Source organism: Macrobrachium rosenbergii, chromosome 51, assembly GCF_040412425.1.
Source record: "Macrobrachium rosenbergii isolate ZJJX-2024 chromosome 51, ASM4041242v1, whole genome shotgun sequence".
Lineage (NCBI taxonomy): Eukaryota > Metazoa > Arthropoda > Malacostraca > Decapoda > Palaemonidae > Macrobrachium > Macrobrachium rosenbergii.
Genome location: NC_089791.1, coordinates 10093172 through 10116578, shown reverse-complemented (window position 1 = coordinate 10116578; position 23407 = coordinate 10093172). Strand labels below are relative to the sequence as shown.

Genomic DNA, 23407 nt, shown 5'->3' with positions numbered 1-23407 from the left:
TTCACTTAATTCATCGCTTTGCTCAACACTCAGATTTTTAGTTTATCCTCCAAATTCTCCAATATTGAAGAAATGTTCATCTTGTTCTCAGCTTTCAATTCATATTCATCATCGTCCTCTGTAGATGAAGTTGTTTGGGTCACTGACACTGTTTAAGTTCTAGTCTCTGATAAGTAAGGTTTCAAGAGATTCATGTATTTTCCTCTGTCGTTTCCTTCTCCCTGGTGTTTCAATCACATAAGTTCGATCACTTAACTTCTCTATTATCCTATGAGGACCTTGAAACTTATTGGTAAGAGGAAATCTTTTCAATGGTAAGAACACTAGAACTTGCTGCCCAATACTAAAACTTCTTAGATTAGTCTTAGCATCATATTTCCTTTTCATTTTCTCTTAACTTATTTTCAAATTTTCTTAGAAGAATTTTCTAATTTCTCTTAAACTTTTCCTCAAGTTCTTCACATATTCTCCTTGGATTTCCTCTTGATTTTCTTCCCAATTCTCTGCAAAGTCTTCAATGGACCTCTCTCACTAGACCAAAATCGTTTCATTTGGTGAACATCCCCATACTTTCTTGGTAAGCATTCCTAACTGAAAATAACATCAAGGAGTAAGCGGTATCAGTCCTTCTGATTCGTTATAGTACTTTTGTTAACATGTTTTCAAAGTCTGGTGGAACCTTTTCAAGGCTCATGAGTCTCTGGATGGTAAGCAGTTGATAACTGTTGTTTTTCCTCTAACAAGTTCATCACATCCTGGAATGATTTTTGAAGTAAAGTTAGTTTCTCTATGGCTTTGCACAATTTCTGGTATTCCAAACTTGGAAAAACTCCACCAACTTCTCAGCATTACACCTTTGCACTTGCATACTTCTTACAGGAATCGCCTCAGGATACCTTGTTACTGGACACATTAATGTAAACAGATATTCATTTCCTTTCTGTTTCGGAAGCGGTCCGACCACATCTATAATCACCTTGCTAAAGGGTTCTCCTCTAACTCCTATGGGTTGTAGGGGGGCTTTCTGAATAGTTTCATTTGGTTTTCCAGCTATCTTGAAAATGGATATGGAATCAAAATTTGACGATATTCCCCCCATTCAGCATTTCCTGGTATATGTGCAGGTTGATGCTTCCTCATTACCAATCCTTCCTTCAGATACTAACAGGTAGGAGTTTGTTGCATCTCTTCTTGATCAACAACTCTAAAGAACAAATCAGCCAACATTGTATCCTTCTTCTGCAGTTCCATTAAACTTCTCTCTAGTCATGACCAACTTCAGGCTGAACTCTCAATATCCACTAACTCTGCTGCTGTGGTTTCATTTACTATCTTCAGGAACACTTTGCTATACTGGTCTCTTTAACAACAACCGGATCTCTTCTTCTTGGGTAACCTCTGAGCATTCCACTAACCTCTCCCAAGAACCTTCACTTTCTGGAATAACTCTTCTAAAAGCTCAAAAATCCTTCACTTGCTCCTTCTGGTACAGGTAAATCCTCAATTTCTTCACTTGCAAACGTAGTTCTCTTCATACTCCTGACAGGTACACAGCTTGGAAACATGTGGGAGTTTTTCTTCTCTAGCTCTACCATAGGACTAATCCTCAACAGTTTGTCTGTCACTATAGGACAAGGAACAAAGGGTACACCACCAACTTCATTACCTAGTAAAACATGTACACCTTCAACAGCTAGTGAGTCCTTTACCGCAAAATCAATACTTCCTGTCACCAATTCACAGGACAGATGCAAGCGGCATATAGAAGGTACTTCCTCTCCTCCTATACACTTCAAAATAACTGAATCTCCGGTGAGATTCTTCTCCAACTGTGGGTGAGCACCACGAACTACCACACTATGGTTACTCCCTGTATCTCGTAATACCTTGACTGGTACCTGCACACTCCCTCCTTGAGTTGTCAGCATACCTTCATAGACATATGGCTTAAAAGCCTCCAAACTGCTAGGCCACTCACTGCTTGAGGTTACATTTCCACTGGTTGCTAAACACTCTGCTTGTCTAGTCTCAGTATTCAGTGTGGGGAATACTTACTTTACCTGGTTACCTTTAACCACTTGACCAACTGGCTTGGTCTGCTGTTGCGTCTGATAACAATCTCGACTGTAGTGTCCTACTCTTCCACACTTGTAGCAGACAACATTAGTCTTCTGTATCTGGCTTGAGAAACTGGATGATGAGGGTTTAATATTAGATTGCTGAGGGGTATTTCCTGGCTTTGTAATGGCATTGCCACTAGAAGGGTTCCAAATATCAAAGTTCTGGACATTTGAATGAGACCCATAACCTGTGAGTTGTTGGTTCTGGTACATGACATTATAATTCCTTTTGCTACTGATTATATTGTAGTACTCGCTCAGTGTAGCAACTTTGTCAAGTTTCTTAACCTCTCTCTCTCTCTTAAATAGCTCTTATGTGTTCAGGAATTCCTCTAAGATATTGCTCTAGGACTACTAACTCCTCAAGTTCCTCCATAGATTTAACTTAAGCGGCCTCCCACCATCGTTTAAAACATCTTCTTAGTTTGTAGGCATAATCCAAGAAAGTCATCTTGACATACTTTCTCAAAGATCTGAATCTTTCATTGTAATATTCAGGGATCATCTGATAAACCTGTAGCACATTGTTTCAGTACATCGTACTGATTACACTGATCAGCCGATAAGGCTAAACAGGAACTTCTTCCTTTACCAATGAGAACACTCTGTAACAAGACTGGCCATCCCGTACCCAAAGCCACTTTTTCAAAGTGCTCAAAAAAACTCATCTGGAGCTTCTTCTGTAAACCTTGGAATTAACTTCTGCACTCTTACTTCATCAAACAGAGGGTCTGAATTACCTTGGATATGGTTATATGGTGTTACAGGTAATTTGGAGCGAGTTTCTATTAACCCTTTAACGCCGAAGCCCTATTTACAAAAAACGTCTCACGTTATGCGGTAGCGTTCGGTGAGTTAAGCGCGAAGTGGAAAAAGTTTTTCAAAAAATCACAACACGCTAGTTTTAAGATTAAGAGTTCATTTTGGATCATTGTTTTTGTCATTGCCTGAAGTTTGATATGCAACCATCAGAAATGAAAAAATATCATTATCATATATAAATATTGGAATATATGACAGCGAAAAAAAAAAAAAAAGCTTCGTGTATAATTGTATACAAATCGCGCTAAAGCAAAGCGGTTAAAACAAATGAGTTAATTTTTTTAGTTGTATTGTACACTAAATTGCGATGATTTTGGTATATAATAAATTTTAAAACGATCAAAGCAACACAGAAAATATTATCACAAAATGATGCATGAATTAAATAGCAGGGCGTAAAAAATGTTTTTCAAAAATTCACCATAAATCGAAATATTGTGCTAGAGACTTCCCGTTTGTTGAAAAATGAAGCTAATTGATTGAATATTTCTAAACTGTAAGTGTTTTAACTTACAATTGCAGTTTCGACCATTTAAGTCGAGTTAAAGTTGACGAAAGTCTGAATTTTTCTATTTATCGTGATTTTATATGGAAATATTTCAAAACTGATAAAGCTACAACCATGAGTTATTTTTGTTGTATTGTACATGAAACTGCGCACATTTTCATATATAAAACTTTATGTAACAACTAATATAAGCAATGCAAATATTACGACAACGGCGAAAAATTTCTGAGATGTTCGGCGAGTTACCGCGCAGATGTAAGAAAATGTTTTTTTAAAAATTCACCATAAATCGAAAATATTGTGCTAGAGACTTCAATTTATTGCAAAATGAAGTTAAATGATTGAATATTACTAGAATGTAAAGTTTTGGCTTACAATTGCGTTTTTACCATTTCAGTCAAGTTAAAGTTGACCAAAGGTTGAAATTTTGGCAGTTATAAGTGATTTATGTGAAAATATTTCAAAACTGATAAAGCTACAACCATGAGCTATTTTCTGTTGTATTGTACATGAAATTGCACACATTTTCATATATAAAAGTTTATGTAACGACTAATGTAAAATGATGCAAACATTCACGACAACATGACAAAGAATTTCTGAGATGTTCGGCGAGTTACACGGCGCAGGCGTAAGGGAAAAATTTTTTTTCAGAAATTCACCATAAATCGAAAATTGTGCTAGAGACTTCCAGTTTGTTGCAAAATGAAGGTACATGATTGAATATTACTAGAATGTAAGAGTTTTAGCTTATAATTGCGTTTTTACCATTTCGGTCGAGTTAAAGTTAACCAAAGCGGAAATTTTGCGATTATAAGTGATTTATATGAAAATATTTCAAAACTGATAAAAGCTACAACCATGAGTTATTTTCTGTTGTATTCTACATGAAGTGCAGCACATTTCCATATATAAAAACTTTATGTAATGACTAATATAAAACAGTGCAAACATTACAACAACGTGTGAAAGAATTTCTGGCGGGACGTGCGGATGATTTTTCAAAAATTCACCATAAATCGAAATATTGTGCTAGAGACTTCTAATTAGTTGCAAAATGAAGGTAAATGATTGAATATTACTAGATCGTAAATTTTAGCTTAAAATGCGTTTTTGACCATTTCGGTCAGTCAAAGTTGACCGAAGGTTGAAATTTTAGCAGTTATCGTGGTTTATATGAAAATATTTCAAACTGATAAAAGCTACAACCATGGGTTGTATTTTGCTGTACTGTACATGAAATTGCGCACATTTTCATATATAAAACTTTATGTAATGGCTAATATAGAACAGTGCAAAAATTACGACAAAATGACAGAAAGAATTTATGAAATTTTAGGCTGAGTTACATATGCGTAGAAAAAGTTTTTCAAAAATTCACCATAAATCGAAATATTGTGCTAGAGACTTCCAATTTGTTGCAAAATGAAGGTACATGATTGAATATTACTAGAATGTAAAGTTTTAGCTTACAATTGCGTTTTTGACCATTTTGGTCAGATCAAAGTTGACGAGCGTTGAAATTTTTGTGTCGGCGTGCGATCGTCCACTCGGCGCAACAGACAATTTTAATCGGCGTGTGAATCCCGATCAATAGGCGTTTAAGGGTTAATTTCATCTCTCTTTCATAACCTTCTCATTTCCTTGCTCTTTCCCTTTCCTCTTTTGCTCTTTCTCTGTCTTCTTTTTCTCTGTCAGCCTACATCTTCAGCCTAATCATATTTTCTTCTGATTCTAGCATCTTCAGCCTAATCATATTTTCTTCTGATTCTAGCATCTTCAGCCTAATCAAATTTTTTTCTGCTTCTAAAGGTCTAAGCTCTGCTCCTGCATCACTGTTCTCTTTCTTTTGCTCTTGCTTATATGTAAACTCTGTTTCAGCTGCAATCAACAATTCTTGTGCCTCTTTCAACTCTTTGTCTATTTTACCAGAGTCCATCAGTGCTTGAATTGCAATACATTTGATTTCTGCCTCAATCATACCACTAGTCACATTAACCCCACCATGCCACTGCTAAAGCAATCCACTGTGCTTTAGTCAGATTGGATTCAGATAACTCTTGGATGGATGGAGTTGCTAAAAACTTCTGAACTTTAAACAGAGCCATTTTCTCAAAGTTACTCGACTAAATAATTTACAATACAATTCAAAACAATTATGTGGTCACTCTCCTATCAAAATATAAACCTAACACCACCAGTATAAACCATAAACCAGAGTGATATTATGTTTTGTTCTCCCTGTTCTGGGCACCAAATAATATTATCACGAAGTGTACCAAGTACCTTGTTTATCATACAACTAGTCACAAAACCCAAAAATTTACCTCACTTCAGCCAGATACCTGAACCCTCATAACAATAAAATTACAACTGAACACTGTAAAGGTAATAGTGATCCCTTTAAAACTTACTTATCATTTGAAAAATCAAACTAAGTTTATCAAGTTATGTGCGAGGTATTAAAATATACTAGATAAAAAAGGACATCACTCTATCAAATGACTATAATTGTTTCCCTGGTCTTAATTCACTTCAGTAAATTTAAAGGGAACAAAACATGTTTATCACTTTGCCTTATGCACACACAATTAATCTTATTCACTGGTGGTCAGCAAATGAAACACTGTATTTAAGAACTTTGAATAAAAAAAAATTATTTTTAACTTCAAAATTTTTCATTAGAATTCACAATCTGAAAAATTTACCATTACTTGAAAACAACACAAGAATTTAATTAATTATTAAACAAAACTTTAATTTATCAAGAAATTAAGTTAACTGAGCAAAATTTAAGCTATTAAGAATTACTCAAGATTTGAAAAGGAAATCTTAACAAATGAAAATCAAATCAAGTATGCAATGTTACAGCATCAAAAATATGTAAAATATTAAGTGAACAAATGTTAAATCACTAACACAAAAGTTTGGGTAAAACTATGAAATTGCAAACATAAGAACACACACAAAAATGCACAAAACAAGAACACACAAAATAATGCACAAAAGATTTATCAACAATAATTTCACTAAGGCAAAATCTCGCTGATATTTCTTATTATACCATGGTAGTAATAAGTAAAAATCCACTTTACCTTATACAAGCTTGTATCACTTTTGTAAAATCCCTTGCTGCAGTGCAAAAACTCTTTATATATGATGCCTAAAAGACTAGACAGTTTCACCAAAATCAGATCTTAAAAGATCTGTGCTACCAGTGACCACAAAATCTATTATGCTATAAATTTTACTCTCCTTTGAAGAATGAGAGGATAAGAGAGAGAGTCTGACCAACTCAAATGGACTCTAACAGGCTAATGCCCAGCTTCCCAAATTCTACTATGAGAAGTAACCTATGTTGCCACAATACATTTATGGGAAACACCCCAGGAATCTTTCCTGAAGGGGAAAAAAATAACAAGGGAAATTTCCCTGGAGAAGGGAAAAGCCACAAGGGGCAAAGAGGGCTCTTTAGCCTGTCATCTCATATCTGTTTAATTGACAGGAGATTTCCTGCCTGCACACTTGTTCAAACAAAAAGCTTTTGGAGCCAACCACTCTTATCTAAACCTGTCATCCCATATCTCTTCTCAATGACAGTTTAAGTAGATAAGGAAACAAACCTTCACATAACCTAACTGCATGAGGCTCTCGCGGCTCCCTTTGACTAAAAAGGGGTTTTTACCCTCGCCTCGGTCCACAAATATTATCTAGACTTGTCACCTCATCTCTCTTTTGATGACAGCTTTAGTGGTTTGGGCATGATCCTTCAACAAAGAGGGGGTTACCGTGGTTGAACACCTGACACCTGGGTAAACATTAGCCTACTAGCTGTGCAAACATGACTCTAACAGAAAAATGTATCTTATCTCTAAAATCACACAGTCAAACTAACCTTTTTAAGATCTGAGATTTGATATTTCAACACACAGCACATGACAAATATAAGAAAATACAGAAAAAATATATACATTATAAAGTCACATCATTTATATATATATATATATATATATATATATATATATATATATATATATATATATATATATATATATATATAAAGATATTTTATACCTAAAGATAGGTATAAATTACAGCAAACAGAAGTTCTGCTAGTTAATGAGAGAAGGTGGAAGAGATATAAGTAAATTATAACCCACTGAGATGACACCACTGCAACTTTTAGCCAGAGTTACAACAAAGAGCATTCTAGCAAGGAGACATATAAAAAAAAAAGGAAAGATGTACTTTTCAATAAAAGCAATCCAGCTTCCAAAAGTACCTGTATCTCAAAAACATGATGCATATTCTGTTCTAAAAAAAGATTACCCTATAAAAGCAAATTTATCCAAAGTTCTCGAACATATTCTTACTGTACAATAATTACAGATGAAAACTTCCTTCTCAACAATACTTTTTCACGTTCTTTGAAACACACAACATTCTACATCAAATAAACATAAAAAGTTCAACCACAGACATCCAAGAAACAAACTCTTAACCTTTTAAGCTATCATTTCACATAATTTTTCTCTTGCAATTTGTTAAAACTTCCATATTACAGTAATTTCTTGCATCATAAGCTACTCTTATCCTACTAATATATAATCAACTTGTGTAATCTTGGTTATAAATTACCTAATTTCATGTTGCCAATTAGGTTATGGATAAATTGCCCCTGAATTCTTACATAATACTTTCCAATTTCCTTATTTTACAAGGAAATACAATTTTCTAGACCCAGCACATACATCAATTATAGCATTTCAATATTTGCACTCACCTCCATTGTAAGATCACTGCCTAATCTGGTGCCAAATCTTATGTTCCTAACAGCATATGGTGCCATACTCATACTGTCAGTGCCTCCAGTCAATACAACCTTGCTATCTCCCATGATGATGTCCTGTTCAAAACATCAAAATACATTAACAATTCTATGCATAAAATTTCCTTATGAAAAGATATAATTTTCTCACTGTTTTGCAAAAACCTGTAAAAGAAAGCAAGCAGTAAATTATTATTATATATGATATCTATTACCAAACCAAAACTCATAGCAAAATACACTAATAAAAAGTAAAATTCTATCCTGAAACACCACTCTAAAACAAGAGTACAAAGCTAATCATTCCTCAATTTTTACTTACCTCTACTTGTACAGCATAGTCATTGGAATGTGTAAATTAAATAACTTCCAGTAACTACACACGTCCAAAACACCATCAGATAATCACCAAGATTCAACTAAATTATGCTGGCCAGCCCCATTTGAGCTCAAATTTTTAGCTCAGTGGTGGTCTAGCTACACTTTTCACAATTAAATACCTGCATCATTCTAATTTTTAATCACTTCCATACTTCAAAATTTGCACACCAAACCAAAACCTTTATTCCTAGTACTTGTTAAGAATAATACAGTAAATATGTAGTTGCTATTTCATTTCCTCAAGTGCATATATGCAGGGAATGATAAAACATGCATAGGTACCTTTATCGTTTTACTTCCACTAGCAGGTACAAAAAATATTTTCATGATAAAATTAAGTTTCATATATACTTACCTAGTAATTACATAGCTATAGTTTCAACTCGCGCAGCAGCCTTTATTTAAAAAACTGTGGTAGCACGTCAATAGTTTAATGTAGGTGACAAGCCCCGCCCACTAATGGGAGCACTATTATTATTATTATTATTTAACCAGTTTAACCAGATCACTGAGCTGCCTATCAGCTCTCATAGGGCTGGCCTAAAGGATTTGAATGAAATGCCAGGTCTAGGCCAGAGGCCTAGCACTAGGACCAAATAGGTCATTCGGTATGGTGATGAATGAATGAAAACTATCTTAAAAACTGCATTAAGGCATATGCCCTCATACTGGAACACACTTGCACAATAAATACTTTATACTCACATATTCATACCTACTCACTAAAAAGGTATATTAAAATTTAGAATAAGTTAAGTAACATTTTAAAATTTAGTTGTTTTAAAATTCATTAGATGCCTAAGGGTTTTCATGTTTTTATTACTAACTTATTTTTATATCTTGTTAATCAAATCACAGCTCCTCATGAACATTAAAATTGGAATTACTGAAAATGTAGTAGCAGATTCTGACAAAATTTCCTTCATTGATCTATTTCCAAAATTTGATAATTGCTGTAGGTTATATTTTGGACATTCACACAATGCACATTGGACAGTTATCAATGCTTTGCAATCTGGGCATTTGGAAGGAGGACCACCTGGACTTTTCATTAAGTGTCCATGTGTCAAATGAGTATGGCCTATCCGAAGATATGTCAGAATTACTTGTGTTTCTCTCTTTCTCTGATATGATGAACTCCATTTTCCCGCACTGGATTTTATCTGTTTTAATTTATTACTTTCAGGTTCTTCATTCCATATATTTTACCATTTACTTACAATGATTGTTTTTATATATCTTACATAGTCACTAATAGGGATATCGACATTTGCTCCTATCATGTGGACTGCTTCTTTAGCTGCTTTATCAGCCCCTTGATTTCCTTTACTCCCTACATGGGCAGGGATCCAACATATTTCAATATATTTTCCATTCTTATACAATTTATGGAGTGAAAACTTAATCTGTTGTACTATATTATTTATTTGATTATAGCTTTGAATGGTTTCTATAGCGCTTCTGGAGTCGCTATAAATCACAAAATCATTACTTGAGGATTTTCTAATTATTTTTATGGCTGATGCTATTGCACATAACTCAGCTGTAAATACCAAGGCATTATCTGGTAGAGAGAACTGATACCTTTTGTCTGGGGGTACTGCAGCATATCCCACTCCGTATTGTGACTCAGATCTGTCAGTGTATATTGCTTAATGTGAACCTTTTAGGATTATATTTTCTACTGTACGTTGTCTATGGTGTTCTGGGGTATATGAATAACTGTTTGATAAATATTTCAAGTGTGTACAAATTCTCATTTTATTCATTATCCAAGGAGGAGGTAATGTTAATATTAAAGGTAATTGTATATTTATATTTAGTGACTCAAACTATCTTCTAGCTCTAACTGAGCATGAGTGTTAGTTGAGTTAGTTAGTTAGTTAGTGAGTTCACCACATTCAACCTGTAAAGACGACGTTGGTGATGATCAAAAAGCTCCTGAACATATTCTAAGACCTTCATTATCAACTGGGCCTAACGTTTTCAGCATTGCATCTAATGCCAAGCCATATATTTCGCTTCCATAATCAATAATAGACAGCACTGTTGCTTTATACTGTACAGTACAGTAAGGGTAATGTCTATCGGCTCCCCAAAGTGTTTGATAGTTTTGTAATTAGGTTTAATGCTCTTTTACATTTTATTTCATTTAAGTTATGTGGGCTTTACAGTTCAAGTGAGTACCAAATAACAATCCTAAAACTTTTGCTACTTGGCCAATTGGTATGGAATGATTTCTGATTTTTAAATCTATTCCTTCACCTTACTTCCATTTTTTATTTTTATAAAACATTACTGTCAGTCTTTGTATATAAATTTGAAGCCTACAGATGAGGCCCTTTCATCTAGTTTTATTATAATTATATTAAAAAGCATGGGACGTTGATAAAAAGTCAAATAAAATTGTCTGTCGGGTGAGTAGTGGGCTACTTCTTCATTATTAAAAATTTCAACCTTGGTAACTTTATTTCGACGAAATGGCTCGACTTTCACAATTGTAGCTAAAACTCTTACATTCTAGTAATATTCAATCATTTACCTTCATTTTGCAACAAATTGGAAGTCTCTAGGACAATATTTCGATTTATGTTGAATTTTTAAAAAAAAAACTTTTCTGTACGTCGTGTATAACTTTCGGCCGAAAATTTCAGAAATTCTTTTACGTCATTTTGTCTTAATTTTTTCCATTTATATTAGCCATTACATAAAAGGTTTTATATGTGAAATGTATGCAATTTCATGTAAATACAACAAAAAAACAACCCATGGTTTTTTGTATCAGTTTTGAAATATTTTCATATAAATCGATAAGTGCCAAATTTCAACCTTCTGTCAACTTAAATTACCGAAATTCAAAACATAAATTAATAATTAAAACTCTTACATTCTAGTAATATTCAATCATTTACCTTCATTTGCAACAAATTGGAAGTCTCTAGCACAATATTTCGATTTATGGTGAATTTTTGAAAAAACTTTTTTTTCGTCCGTCTTGTATGAGCACTCGGGAGGCGAACATCTCAGAAATTCTTTCGTCACTTTGTCGTAATGTTTGCACGTTTTATATTAGCCGTTGCATAAAGTTTTATATGAAAATGTGTCCAATTTCATGTAGAATATAAAAAATAACTGATGGTTGTAGCTTTTATTGGTTTTGAAATATTTTCATATAAATCATCGATAAGTGCCAAAATTTCAACCTTCGGTCAACTTTATTTCGACTGGAAATGGTAGTAAAAGGATATTATGGCTAAAACTCTTACATTCTAGTAATATTCAATCATTTACCTTCATTTTCTGCAACAAATTGGAAGTCTCTAACAATGTTTCGATTTATCTGCATTTAAAAAAGAAAAACTTTTTCATAAGCCCGCATAGGATCGGCGAACATCTCAAGAAATTCTTTACATCACTTTGTATAATGTTTTCCGTTTTATAATTTGTTGTTACATAAAGTTTTATATAAGTAAAAGTGTGCAATTTCATGTAAATTCAATCAAAAAATAACTCATGGTTGTAGCTTTTTATCAGTTTTGAAATATTTTCATATAAATCACGATAAGTGCCAAAAATTCAACCTTCAGTCAATTTGACTCAACCAAAATAATTAGAAAAATGGAATTGTAACTAAAACTCTTTGTTCTAGTAATATTCAATCATTTACCTTCATTTTTACGCAACAAATTGATCTCTATCTGTAATATTTTGATTTATGGTGAATTTTGAAAAAATAACTCAGCCAACGAACATCTCAAAATTCTTTAAATCGGCACTTTGTAAATAATGTTTGCACAAATTTTATGTTATTCATTTTGTTACATAAAGTTTTATATATAAAATGTGTACAATTTCGTGTCAAACAATACAACAAAAATAACTGATGGTTGTAGCTTTTATCAATTTTGAAATATTTTCTCTATAAATCATAAATAGAAAAAATTCAACCTTTGGTCAGTTTAAACTCAATGAAATGATGAAAGCTTTTCAATTTTAAGCTAAAACACTTACATTCTAGTAATATTCAATCAATTACCTTCATTTTGCAACAATGATTTTGGAAGTCTCTCAGCACAATATTCGATTTACATGGTGAATTTTGAAAAATCTTTTTTTAAGTCGACTGCATCAGATTCATGCATCATTTTGTGATAATATTTTCTCTGTGTTACTTTGATCGTTTTGTTTTTATATACCAAATTCATCGCAATTTAGTATACAATACAAAGAAAAAATAACTCATTAGCTTTAACTCTTTTACTTTTTGATACAATTATATGTAATTTTTTTTCACTGTCATATATTTCAATATTTATATATGATGATATTTTTCATTTCTGATGGTTGCATGCTAAACTTTTCAGTAATGACAAAAAATTTCTAAAGGAACTCTTAATCTTAAAAATTAAGCGTGCTCTGATTTTTTTAAAAAACTTTTTCGCCTACAGATGCGCCCACACTTTTTACTATACTTTTTAAGGGTTAATGATTCACTCTGCATGTTTTATGCGGGATGCTGAATAATATATGGCAAAATTATCCATATACAAGTTACTTTTAATTCCGATACATAGATTATTACTGACATCAATTATTGCTAAAGTAAACAGTGTGCCACTAAGGACACTTCCTTGTGGAACCCCATTCTCAAGTGGAAATGTACTTGACAATACATCATCAATTCTCACTTAAAAAGTGCAATTTGTCAGAAAGTTTTGGATAAACCTAGGTAAATGTCCATGGCTGCTGTTTTATGCAGCATTTTCAGTACTGCATATCTCCATGTAGTATCACATGCCTTTTCAATCTAAAAAAAGACGGCTACAGCAATTTGCTTTCGTTCAAATCCTCTTCATATGTGGTCCTCCAAGTTAGGCAGAGAATCCAGTGTAGATCTGTTACATTGTGACCCAAGCTGAGTGGGAGTCAAAATTTTATTTTCTCGAATTGCCATGTTAGTCGAGCATATACCATTTTCTCCAGTAATCTGCATAAACAACTTGTTAAAGAAATTGGTCTGTAATTGTTTACATTACTGGGATCTTTTCCAGGTTTGGGGATAGGAACAATTACAGCTTTACACCATTCATCAGGAAATAAATTTCGAAACTGTAAGTGGTTATAAAACTCTAGTAAGTATGACTTTGCCAAAGGTGCTAAATGGCAGATCATTTCAAAACAAATACCGTCACCTCTTGGGGCAGATTTATTGCTGTCCAACAGAGCAAACTCCAACTTTTCCATATTAAATTTTCTGTTATAACTCTAACTCTTCCATATTAAATTTTCTGTTATATATCTTCTGTTTCAAAATTTATTGTTATTAATGCTATACTATTTTTCTTTGTGCGGAAATGCTCACCTAAATTTTTGTCACAACTTACTTTTGCTAAATTTTCTCCTATTACATTACTCATTTCTTCAGGATCAAGTATTCTTTTCCCATCTTTTATTATGGCATGTCTAAGTGGTTTAACATGGGTACCGTTTATTTTCCTGAATTTTTCCCATATTTTTTATATGGGAGTATTATTAGAGATATCTGATACATATTTCCTCCATGAAATGATTCTTCCTTGAATTATTTCTCTTTTAAATTTTTCAAATATTTTGTTATATAGAGGTTTTAATATATCAATTTCCAATAATAATATAGTAATTTTTTGTAAAGTTCCTTCTAATATCGGTAATGTTTTGTTTATTTTACTGAACTTTCTATCAAATTATCTAATCGTCTTCCAATTTGGTGTTTTATTTTTATTAATTCTGTTAGTTTTTCAGACCACCATGGGACTTTGTGTTTTGTTGGATGAGATTTTGATTTTGGTATTGCTTTATCAGCAGCATTTTTAATGAAATCAACAAGAAATTTATTAGTTTCATTATGATCTTTTAAATATTCAAATGGTGGGATATTCCTAGTGTGGAACTCACATCACTCCCCATCTGCTTTATAAACGTTAATATTGAGGGACATGCTTGGCAGGATTATTTTGTAATAATGAAATTAATATTTGGGAATGATCACTTGTATGCAAGTCGTCAACTGCATTCCAATCCAATCTGTCAACAATGTTTGTTGTACATAGAGTTAAGTTGATTGAGGAAAATGTTCCATGTGTTTTAGAAAAATATGTGCTGATTTCGTTATTATTTATACAGCACATGTCATATGATTCTATGAATTCTTACTTCCTACTCTATTCAAGCCTGTACAATTACAGTCCCACATCGGGTTGTGAGCATTAAATTCACCTACTATTAATGCAGGTTCCTTGGCATTAAGTAATTCTTTAAGTCTGTCAAAGTCATAATTTTTATTAAGTTGGTTGTATAAATTATAATTACATAATTATCATTTTTGATTTGTATTCTAATACTCGATATTTGCAGATCAGTAAAGTTTACAGGTACTGTGTCATAACATACTGTGTTATGTACATATATAGCAGTACCTAAATTTCCTTCTTCTTCTCTAGATGTAGATGCTAAGGTATATTTACCTATTGTTGGCATTGCTTTGTTGGCATGTTGTAAACAAAATATCATTGGTTCGTATTCTTTTAGTAATCATTGTATTTCTCCTAGGTGTAATCTAGTCTGCAGACCATTTACGTTCCATTGTATAATAGAGCTATTGACAAGATTTTACTATAGCGGTCGAGTTTTACTCTCTTTTTTTGTATTATCAACTTGTATTTTTCTAATAATTTACTCACAACATTCATTTGTTTTTCTTTTTAATATACTAAGGCTCAATTCACATGCAACCTTTTTCATGGGCACACAAATCTGTTTCTTTTTTTCTATATTTCATAAAATTTCTTATAATGTTTGTTAAACAATCTTTTGTATGTTTTTGTTATTATTGCACAATTCTAAAAAACAATCATTACATCCACAGTTGTTTTCATATATATTCCTTGTTTCATTTGCTCTTGTATCAATTATTGCTGATGGAGTAATCTCTTCTCCCTTGACATAATCATTGTTATCTTCAACTTCAGTGTTCTGGATATCTGTATCCATAAGTTTTACTATTATTTTAGAGATAAAGGTACTGTATACAGTATTCTTAGTTAGTTTTTGTTCTTTCTTCATATCCTTTGTCTTTGGTTTAAACGATGTTGTTCTAATTATAGTTGGTTTTTCATTTTGGGTGGTGTTCTCTCCAAAGGTCTTTTTTTATCTTCAATTTCCACTCCATCACGACTTTCCTGTTTCTTCTGTAGTAGTATCATCTCTTGTGCTATTTGCATTAACATTTCAAATGCGTTGGATGAAATGTTACCCATATCCTTGGTGCCTGTTTCTTGATTCTTTAACATTTTAGTTTTATTTCTGTAAAGCATTATTTTCTTTTTGAGATTTGTTTTCCTGCATTTTGTTACTTCTATCTGTATGTCGTTTTGTTTCATTATTAGTTCTTGTTATCGAGGCATACGCAAGTTTCTTGGAAGGATCTTGAATTCTAATTTAGCCTCTCTAATAGACATCCCTGTTCTTTCTTGTAGCTTTTTCAATTCCATATTGTATATGTAATCCATGCATTCTTTGTATCTTGCATGATGATTCTGCCCACAGTTTATACACTTTGGTTTGCTGCAATTCCATTGTGTGGCATGTTCTTCAGATCTACAATGCACACATACAGGTTTGCTTCACTAATATTTTTTTGCATCCCCATATTTACTACAGTTTTGACACTGTAGTGGCTTTGGGACATAGGGCCTTATTTCTCTGTTTTGGCCTAAAACTTTTATATTGCAATACACCCCTTGAACACCTCTGAATTAGCCTGGTATTTTCCAGCCCGAACTACATCCCCCAAACTTGTACCCATAAGTGAGCTAATTAACTTGTCAGCATTACCAACACTTAGGAAAATCTTTTCAAATGAGTTACCTGAAATTGCCGTTAACAGCTGCTGCAAAGTCCCGGCAGTGTGGCGAGATCCCAAGTGTGCTTTTTGTTCGCGTGCTGCTGAACGTTTCCTGCCATCAGGCAAACTTTTGTTTCTCAGCGACCCTATACATATATAATTTCTTGGATTCTGGATAACGACTTGGACCGCATTTTTCGCCCCTTTTTCTCCTGGATTGTACTATTTACTTCTTTGGATCTTCTCTCCGTCTGGGCTTTGGCAGTTTTTGGACTTGAAATGGATAAATTGGACAGGAAGATGCCCCTCCGAGATACTTACGGCTGCTGCCACATCTGCTATAGCTGTTACGACCGAGGCTCTCTACTGCTGGAGATGCTGCAGCTCATCGATGGCACAGCCTGCAAGAGCAGGATGAGTACCCTCCAAACATGACAGACATTCTTTGTGCATAGCATGCAGAAAGGTTCAATGTAATGTCACTCTGAGTAATGACAGAATGTAGGTCATGATGCAACAGCGCAAATGGAGGATTATGTGAAGCATGGAAATCTTTGGCTTCTAAGAGTAAGCGTAGGGAACCAGCAGTAGAGACACAGGTTTTGATAAAGAAGCTTTAGAATCTGAATTGTTCAGAAAATTAGAAGATAAATTATCATCTAGTATGTCTAGCTTATTTTCTAGTTTCATGTCTACACTAACGAAAATGAAAGATCAGAACAATAGTAATAGGGAGATAGAATCTAATCATTCTCTTTCAGCTCCCCTGCCTGTTCCAGAACCAGCCCTAACGGGTGCCGGGGGTCATGGAGAACCGCAAGCCTCGAAGGTAGGATCTGCCGGCCCCCTGGCACGGAGCAGGCAGTGTTAGCAGCAGATTTCCCCTTTCCCTCTGGTAATATAAATTCAAAGGTGAATTTAGATTTAGGTATGACTCAGACAAGTAGGGACAGTGCATTAGTAAGTAGTCAGGAAGAAAAGTCGAAGGTGCAGTCTTCTACGGGGTCAGGTGTGGTTAAGGTTTCAGCATCTTTGTTAGATCCAGCGGCGTTCTATTTCTGGCAGCAGGCTCTCTGCAACAAGGGGTTGCTAGATCTGTGGAGGATAGTTCAAATGTGGTTGTTAGTTCGTCATGTTCGGAAATGTTGGAGAATACTCCTCCTTCTTCGAAAGTTCCTTTTCCTTCAGGGGACAAACTTTCGTCTTGCGGTGATGCTAATTCTGTAGATCGGGTTCCAAATATTGCAGAATATAATGCTGATTTGTTGGGTCTCTCTAAGGGTTACAGGTCGTTAGTTAAACACTGTTTCAATCTGGGTTTTTCTAATATCTATGATCATGTCTTAAAAAATCTTCCTGAATTCGCTAATGATGTCTTGCAAGATTATCAGGGGGGAACAGAATCAGTATATTTTCTTTCCTTAAAATCTATAGCTCTTCTGTAACTGCAGATATTTCTCTTTTTCTCCTAGCTTCCAAACCTTCTTCATTGCTCTTTCTCAGCAACTTCTTTTTTTTTTGGGTCACTCTTGGGAACTTTTCGGGTTCTTCGTTCACTCATTCGGGTTCCTTGCCCGTAGCGGACTTGCCTTCGGTGCAATCATCGGCGAATCTCATAGTTTCTCAGGCTTCCGATCTAGTTTCTGCGGCAGTTGGCGGTGCAGCTGCCTCTGTGTTCAATGTTTCGGTACCGATAGTTTCCACAATTGCTCCAGTAGCTTGGATGACTGGTAATTTGTCTTCCTCTATTACTTTGGGTTCGGTACCTTGTAGCCTTCCCTTTGAAACCCTTTTGAGTTCCAGTCCAGTTGGGGCGTTCACCTGTCCGACGTCGTCGGCAGGAGCTCCGGTGGTTACCCAGAGTGTGACTTCTTCCCTTTTCCTTCCTTTGGTTCCTTCTTTCTCAACTTTTCCAAAAGGTTTCTCTGTTCCTCCAGCTAAGGCGGTCTATGTAGGTTCAGGGTTGGTTTCAGGTCATCAGGGAAATTTTCCCCCTTCTTCTTCCTTAAATAGCAGATCTTCTGTTCTGGATCCACATTCTCATGCAGCCCTGATGCATCAGGTTTCAAATGTTTGGTGTTGTGACTTCTTGGCTCTCAGAAGTGGCGTTGTCCATTTCAGGTGTGGCGGCCAGGGTGTTGCCGTTACCATCATTGGAGGGTGCAAGGGTTTTAAGCAACCTATTTGGTTGCCTCCAATATGATCGCGGCTGATTCTTCAGGTGTCCGTCTCACGCACCCAGGTGTATCGTGTTCTGGTTTGTCGGGTTCAGTGTTTGCTAGGGGTCAGCCTGTCTCATTTCCAGTCTCAACTCAGTCGGACCAGTCCAACAAGGATTGTTCTTGTGAAGAAGAAGATCCGGTACCGGAGGTTAATTTTCCTTCAGCCAATGAGAATGAGTACAGGTGGGTGGTGGACTTCATCCATGCACTTTATCTGCAGTCCAAGGCTCCGGAGGAGCCTATACAACCAAATCAAGCAATGTTCAGGTTGCTGTTTGTGACAAAACCAGTAGTTGCACAGTCATCAAAGAATCTAGTCTGATTTGGCTGTGTCAAGCAGGTATTGACGGAGGCGGACAATAGGTCAGCGGCTTTGATAGGGTCGGGTAAGCAGGACTCAACCTTGCTTCCTATTCAGAAGGGGTTTTATAAGGTTGTGGGTAATCCTTCTGCTGGTGTCAGGGTTCCTCTAAGCAATCGGTGGAGGCTCTCTTATCTAGGATTCCTTCTTCAGATAGCTGTCAGTATCTGTTACAGCTGAGAAACTGCATCTTGGAAGACACTTTCATGATCAGTCGGGATTAATAGGATTTCTTGGCAGGATGGATATACTCTTTGGATCCGACCTTGATAGATAGCCTCATCACTTGGTGTCGGTGGGTTTTAGCTTACCAGTGAACATTTCTTGGAGACATGCTGACGCTCTTTGGGAAGAAGAGGGGGACTTCTTTTGAATCATCTGTCTCCCATTATCCAGATATCCACAAGAGGGTTTCTCAGAGGCTCCATTAGCGCTCAGCAAGTCTGTTTAGGGAGGAAGATGTTTCTGCCAAGGTGAATTTTGTTTCTTCTTCAAGCAGTCCCGAGTTGCAGCAGGCAATGATTGGGTGGCAACAGAGTGCCAGATCACTAAGGGGGTCAGGATGGCATCACGTCAAAAGTCCACCACGTTCCAAATGGCTGGTAAGATCTCCGAAAAATCATAAAACTTTCACTCAAAAGTCCTGCTCCTGCATCAGATCAAAAACCTGTTCTTAGAAAGGGTTTTTGAAATAGACATTCCATACGCTGCACCTGTAAGTTGCCTCCTTTCTGGAACACCTGGAAGGAGTGGGTGGACAGTTGGGTAGTGGAGGTGCTAGGAAGGGTACAAGAGTCCTTTCACTCTCATCCTCTCTATCAGCTCACGGTTCATCTTCCCAGTTATTCCCTTCACTCCATCTGGGGAGATAGCTTTGGGGCAAGGAGTCAAACCTTTTGAGAATGGAGTATTAGAGCCCGCTCCCACTTCTCCGGGGTTTTACAGCTGGAAGATGGATCTTGGAGACCCATCATAGATCTCTCGGGTCTCAACCGGTTTGTTGTCTCAACGAAATTTCATATGGAAACTTCGCAGTCGGTGCTGCGGTCAGTTCGGAGAGACGATTGAATGGTTTCAATGGCCCTCAAGGACGCATATCTTCAAGTTCCAATTCATCAGGAATCTCGGAAGTTCCTTCGATTCTCGGGTCCATCTGGAATATTCCAGTTCAAAGTCCTATGCTTCGGTCTGACCACAGCACCTCAGGCATTCACGAGGGTGATGTCTCCTGTTTCAGACTTAATGCATTGTTGGGGTTTCCAAATGAGGAGATATCTCGACGAATGGTTAGTTCAAGCTTCGTCAAGAGTTAGGAATTCGAATCAGTGTAGACAAGAGTTCACTAATTCCAGCACAAATGAAGATGTATTTGGGGATGACAATTCAGACGCATCTTTTGAGGGCTTTCCTGACAGAGGAGCGGGTTTTGGCGATTTTAAGCCAGCTGGAGGTATTCCTGTCGGACAGAGCTCAACCTGTGAGCCTGTGGAAAAGCTTGTTGGGCCAAATGGCCTCCCTCTTGCTTCTAGTTCCAGGGTCTCGTCTCCGGATGCGTTCTCTGTAGGTGTGTCTCGGGAATCGCTGGAACTTTCAGGAAGAGAACACGTTTATAGTCTGGGACGATTCTTGCCTGAAGGATCTTCGGTGGTGGTAAGAACATCATCTGATCATCGGCATAAGATTGGACTCCCATTTTCCAAATGTTCATCTGTACACAGATGCCTCAGATCGGGGCTGGGGTGCAACCCTGGGGGATCGGGATTGGGAGGAGTCCATAAACTGCATGGAGTTAAGAGCAGTAGAGGAGGCTCTAAGTTGCTTCTCAGAGCAGATAAGCAACAAGACAGTAGCACTCTTTTGTGGCGTGGCAAGGGTGTTCACATCTCAAGAAAAAGGAAGGGAACAAGATCGCATAAGCATTAAATGGAATAGCACAGTGTTTTTTCTGCATTGAGTCTGAGAACACAGAGTTCTCTCATTCCCAATTTGTCAGGAAAAACTCAACGTGTTAGTGAGCGCTCCAGTTGTTCACAGGAAGTTCTTGAGGGAGAATGGACTCTGAGTTCAGGAGGAGGTGCAACTTCTAATGAAGAGATGGCCAGCAACAATGAACCTATTAGCCACCAGGTGGTTACTAGTCTCCCAGTCTACTTCACCCCAGTAGCAGACCCCATATCCTGCGGGACAGATGCAATGCTACTCTCTTGAGACAACTTGCAGGTGTATGCATCCCCTCAGTTCGGGATGATTCAAGAAGTGTTGGTAAAGCTCAGAAACTCCAACAACACTCAGAAGACTTTGGTTTGCCCTTTCTGGTCCCAAAGACCTTAGTTTCTGGACCTTCTGGACTTGACAGAAGTCCCGGTATTCCTCCCAGAGAGGAAAGATCTTCTCAGACAGCTGCATTTCTATTACTTCCACCGGAACCTCCGCGTGCTGAAGCTAGCTGCGTGGAGACTGTCCAGCGAGCAGCACGTCATGCAGGACTCTCTAAGGCAGTGGTTTGACGACTGTCTGTCTGTCTGTCTGTGAAGTTCAACTAGGAAACTGTACCAGGCCAGGTGGGCGATGTACCGCAGTTGGTACCGGAAATTTTCAACCAGCAGAATTCTTCATGATCTTCTAAGGTCCTTTAAAATAGAATGCCCAGTTCTTCTGCTTCGGGCCCCCTCATGGGATTTAGCGGCTGTGTTAGGTCTCTTAAGATCGGCAGCATTCGAACCTTTAGTCACTGTCCCTAAGGCAATTAACGAAAAAGGTATTATTTTTAGTTGCGCTGGCTACATCCAAAAGAGTTGGGGAAATTCGAGCTGTTTCGAGGACTGTATCCTTTTCGGGGAAAGATATTTTTCTTTCCTACCTGCCAGAATTCACTGTGAAATCCGAATCAAAAACAAATCCTCTCCCCAGAGTGTTCAAGGTCACATCTTTGGAAGATTTCGTAGGAGGTGACACTTCAGAAATGCTCTTATGTCCGGTTAGGGTTCTGAAAGTTTATTTGTCCCTAACCGAAAAACTTTTGCCTCGCCCGAGAACGCTATTTGTTTCCCCTAAATGTCCATCGCGTTCTATCTCTAAGAATGAGATTAATTTCTTTCTAAGAGAGGTTATTCAACAAGCATCGGAGAGTTCTTCATCTCTTTCGGAACCTTCGAGTTCCTTTGCGTGTCCAAGGGGACACAGTATTAGGGGAGTGGCGACATCTTCAGCATTCCTTAGGAATTTTTCGGTGTCGGCGATCTTAGAAGCAGCCACTTGGAAGTCAGTTTCTGTTTTCATGACTTTCTACCTTAGAGGCATACAGTTTTCATCAGAGAAGGGTTCCTCGCTGGGTCCCTTTGTGGCGGCCAACTCAATTTTATAATTACGTGGTAAGGTTGGGGGGGGGCGGTATTTAGGTAATGAATGTAGTCTTAAGAACTTAGAATTCTCGGTCAATCGAGATCCATGGTGGGAGTATTAAGTTTGGCATTAGTACTGTGGAGTTAGGCAGATCCAGGTGTCATATTTGATTTCTTCAACCCATTCTGCACAAACATCGGCTACAATAGCCACATGGGAGGCTCATTGTACTCCTCCATACATGAAAGGCTATGAATAGCCACATGGGAGGTTCATCATTCTCCACTACATGGGAGGTTCGTCATTCTCCACTACATGGAAGGCTCTGATTAGCCACATGGGAGGTTTGTCTTCTCCTCTCCATCCATGGGAGGGTTTTGAATACCACGAGAGGTAGCTCGACTCAGACAGTACCGAGACATGAGACTGACGTCGAGGGTACTCTCTCTACAGGCATCCTCACCTGCCGAGTAAGATAACCAGGTGAGGATACATTCATATATACAAAGTAGGCAAATAATGAGTTAACTGCTTTCCCTGTTGGCAGGTCAGGCTGACTAAGATTGATCCCACCTCCTTAAAATTTTGTTAATCGGGCTAATTCAGGTGTTCAGGGGGTGTATTGCAATATGAAGTTTTCATAATAAAACTAATATTGTAATACTTACCTGAACACCTGAATGATTCCCACCCTCCTCCCCTCTTCAATTTGAATGGTGAATAACGCAATTGGGGATCTTGGCCACACTCGGCCTGGACTTCAGGTAACTCATTTGACAAGATTTTCCTGTAAGCGTTGGTAGCGCTGACAGTTAATTACCCACTTAGTGGGTAATAAGTTATCGGGATGTGGTTCGGGCTGGTAGGTGACCAGGGCTAATTCAGGTGTTCAAGTAAGTATTACCATATTAGTTTTATTAAGAAAACTTAATTTTTGGGGG

General features: G+C 36.7%; 1 protein-coding gene across 1 annotated transcript in view; it reads right to left on the bottom strand.

Moving 5' to 3' along the window:
- Positions 1–23407, bottom strand: part of LOC136832951 (3-ketoacyl-CoA thiolase, mitochondrial-like) — a 137866-nt gene that overhangs the window by 65012 nt on the left and 49447 nt on the right. Inside the window, exons 4-7 of the mRNA XM_067094605.1 lie at positions 8234–8356; positions 5154–5461; positions 2069–2256; positions 1475–1624 (exon numbers count right to left, since the gene is read on the bottom strand). Coding sequence (XP_066950706.1) covers positions 1475–1624; positions 2069–2256; positions 5154–5461; positions 8234–8356 — 769 coding nt within the window. The remainder of the gene's footprint in view (positions 1–1474; positions 1625–2068; positions 2257–5153; positions 5462–8233; positions 8357–23407) is intronic.